Consider the following 3,378-nt stretch of genomic DNA (forward strand, 5'->3'; position numbering starts at 1 on the left):
TGCTGGTCAGCGCGTGCGGCCTGGCGGGGGACGGGGCCGTCATCTGGCTGCTGGGCTTCCGCGGGAAGAGGACCCCCTTCTCCGTCTACGTCCTCCACCTGGCCTGCGCCGACGCCGCCTTCCTCGCGGGTGTATGCGTGAAGCTCTCGCTTTTCCTGGCGGGTTGCCACGAGCGCCTGCTGCATAACCTACTGAGGGTGGTGCTCGTCCCTTCGTACCTGGCGGGGCTGAGCCTGCTGGTGGCCGTCAGCGCCGAGCGCTGCGTCTCCGTGCTCTGGCCCCTCTGGCACCGGTGCCGCCGGCCCGCCCGCCTCTCCTCCGTGGTGTGCGGCCTCATCTGGGCGCTGTCCCTAGGCCTGGGGGTCCTGGGGGTCCTGTGTGACGACTACGTTGGGTTCTCATGTAGGGAGATCTCGCTCATCTATTACGGGGCGTCGGCCATCACCTTCCTGGGGCTGTGCGCGTCGGGCCTGACGCTGCTCGTCCGCGTCCAGTGCGGCCCCTGGAGGCGCCGGCCCAGCCGGCTCTACGTGACCCTCCTGCTCAGCGCCCTGGCCTTCCTGCTGCTCGGGCTGCCGTACGGAGTGGGCCACATGTTCCACGCCCTCTCCCCATCCATGCCCTACGATTACATCCTGCTGCCCGTCTGCCACCTCCTCTCAATCCTGAACTGCCTGGTGAACCCCCTCATTTACTTCTTCGTGGGGAGCCATGGGCGGCGCAAGGGCCTGGCCCCCCTCTGAGACGTGCTCCAGAGGGCGCTGAGGGATGAGGAGGAGGGGCCTGAGCAGAGCAGCACCTCCGTCTCCAGAGAAACCGAGGTGTCCCCCTGAGTCCCAAGATCTTGTCTGTGGACTTACAGTGTTTAGAGATCTGTCCTCTGGGGCATTTTGCAAAAATTCTTGGGGAGAATGAAACTCGGGTGTATGGGCCTCCCTGGTGACGCAAGGGGTTAAGCACAACACTGTGAAACAGTCTGTGGCCTCTGCAGCAGGAGTTTGACCCCAGGCCGGCCAGAGAAACCACAGGGTGCAGCAGACTCTCCTGTCTCCCCGCGGCTCCCCTCAGCAGTGTGTTTCAGTCCGTCCGCCCGTTCTGCTCCCTCCTCTGTCTCTGGTGAGTCCTCTCAGCCTCCCCTGCCTCTGGCCTGTCCCCAGCTCTTGGATGCATAAATAAATCTTAAAAAAAAAAAACTTCGGTGTAAAAATGAGTAAAACTGGGCCTCCCCAGTGGCGCAGCAGTTGAGCGCTGGGCTGTGAAGCTGCCGGCAGACTCTGCAGGGCCGGTTCGATCCCCGGCAGCTGGCGAGGGTCCCGCATGGCGCGCAGACCTCTCCTGCCGCCCGCTGCTCCCCTCAGCAGTGTCCTTCGGTCCTTCTGCCTGCTCTGCTCCCCGCTCTGGCTCTGGTGAATTCTCTCACCCTCCCGCGCTTCTGACTGTACCCAGTGCTTGTATAAATAAATAAATCTTTTTTAAAAAATGAGTAAAAATCTCATTTGTCTCTGAAGCAGACTGTTCCCAGGGTCATTTCTTTAACCCCCATCGATCTTCCTTCTAGAAGCTTCCTCCCGGCTGTTATCTGACTCTCTCGCAGGTCCTGGTCTGCTCAGACGGGTCTCTCGGCGCCTGGCACGGGCCTCAGCCCCGCGTCCTCTGTCTGTCCGTCTGTCTGCTGTGTCCACTGGGCCCTGGTGAGTGGACTCAGGGACCTGGATCTCGCTCTGTGCCCGCCTGCGCCTGCTCTGGCGTCACCGCTCCTCGGGGGCCGGGCTTGGTGCTCAGCGAGCGGACGTGGGCCTGCTTCGCGGGCGTCTGCTCCTTTCCAGCAAGCAAAGTGTTTCCTTAGCTCCCGGGGTAAAACGTCTCTGCTCCTGGAGTGCGCGTGTGAGCGGGTGTGTGCAGGTGTGTGTGGGGGTGTGGAGGTGTGTGTGGGTGTGCACGGCGGGTGTGCCTGGGTGTGCACAGCACCGGGCCTGCATCACTGTCCAGAGGCCGGTGCCAAGCCAGCCCCATGCAGGGACTGGATTCTGCCGACGGCTGTTCCCCCGGCCCCTGCAGCCCCGTCATCTGTGTGACCCCAACTCCGCGGCACTGTCAGTGTTAAGACGCGTGTCCGTGAGCATCTCCAGCAGCGGCAGCTGCTCTGGCGGCTCTGCCCGGGCCCCACAGGCCTTCAATCGAGCAGGCTCGGCCCCAGAACCGTGCTGGGCGCCCCCCTCCCAGGACCCAGCCTGCCCTCAGGCAAGACCCCAACACCCACGGCAAGGGCTTTGCTACCTGCGAGACCTAGAATTTCCCCAGGGAGCTGGTAGAGAGGGGCAGGCCCAGGCATGGGGTTCCTCTTTTTGGGGGTAGGATGGAGCTTTGTGGGCTCACTGTTTATTGGTGAATTTCAAACCCAAGAGGGTGAATTTAAGGTGGTGGAATGAAGGGGGAGGGAGAGCAGGGGGCGGGAGGAGGGAGAGCCCAGCGAGGAGCACCTGCTGCAGGTGTTGGCAGGCCGGCCGGGGCTGGCGGCTCTCGTCCGGGCACAGGCGGGCTGGCAGAAGGAGCGCTCTCGGGAGTGGGTGCCGGGGCCCCAAAGGTGAAGGGCCCTGGCCACAGAGGGGAAGGTCCCCACGCAGCCCTGCTGCCCCTCCCGTGGCGCGGAGGCCCAAGCGGGTGCCGATAAGGGCAGGTCTGAGGAGACACCAGAGACCGGCTGAGACCGGCGGGGCAGGGAATCGCAGGATCCGTGCCGCGGAGTGGGGGGCACAGGGGAAGTCTGATGGGTCCCCCGTCGGCAGTTTAAATCCCGCTGATGGCGGTGTGCTTTGGTCCTTCTGCCTGTTCTGCTCCTCGCTCTGGCTCTGGTGAATTCTCTCACCCTCCCACGCTTCTGACTGTACCCAGTGTTTGGATAAATAAATAAATAAATCTTTAAAAAATTAAATAAATAAATAAATAAATAAATAAATAAATCCCGCTGATGTCCCTGGGGCCCTGAGGGCCGGAGAGCCGCAGGCACAGCCGAGCACGCACGCTGGTCCGGAAAAGCCGGGGTTCTGCTGTCCCGAGAGAAGACAAGAGCCGCCTCTGAGCCGTCCCCGTGGGGCCCACGGGTCAGATGGGCCAGTGACAGGTGGAGAAGGGACGCCAGACCCCAGGCGAGGAGGCGGCTGGAACTCGCCCTCCGTCTCCTGCGCAGACCACACCCGTGTCCCGGCACGCACCCTCTCGGACCCCGGCTGCGTCCCGCGGCGGCGGCCACGGCCTTCCGATCCGCTTGGCCTCATCCAGAGCCACAGTTTCAGCTCTGGTTGCCCTCGTTGTCCCCCCAAAAGTCCCCACCCCTGCGGGTTTGGGTCAATTTCGTCTCCTCGAGGACCCCCGGTGACC

The 3,378-nt window shown here is 63.2% G+C and overlaps 1 protein-coding gene across 1 annotated transcript in view; it reads left to right on the forward strand.

Annotated features, from left to right (window-relative positions):
• LOC119248804 (mas-related G-protein coupled receptor member X2-like) overlaps positions 1–743 on the forward strand; it is a 1,159-nt gene extending 416 nt beyond the window's left edge. The window contains exon 2 of the mRNA XM_037515682.1: positions 11–743. Coding sequence (XP_037371579.1) covers positions 11–743 — 733 coding nt within the window. The remainder of the gene's footprint in view (positions 1–10) is intronic.
• Positions 744–3,378: the final 2,635 nt, after the last annotated feature.

This window comes from Talpa occidentalis, unplaced genomic scaffold (genome assembly GCF_014898055.3).
Source record: "Talpa occidentalis isolate TD23 unplaced genomic scaffold, MPIMG_talOcc4v2.1 talOcc4.17, whole genome shotgun sequence".
NCBI classification, from domain to species: domain Eukaryota; kingdom Metazoa; phylum Chordata; class Mammalia; order Eulipotyphla; family Talpidae; genus Talpa; species Talpa occidentalis.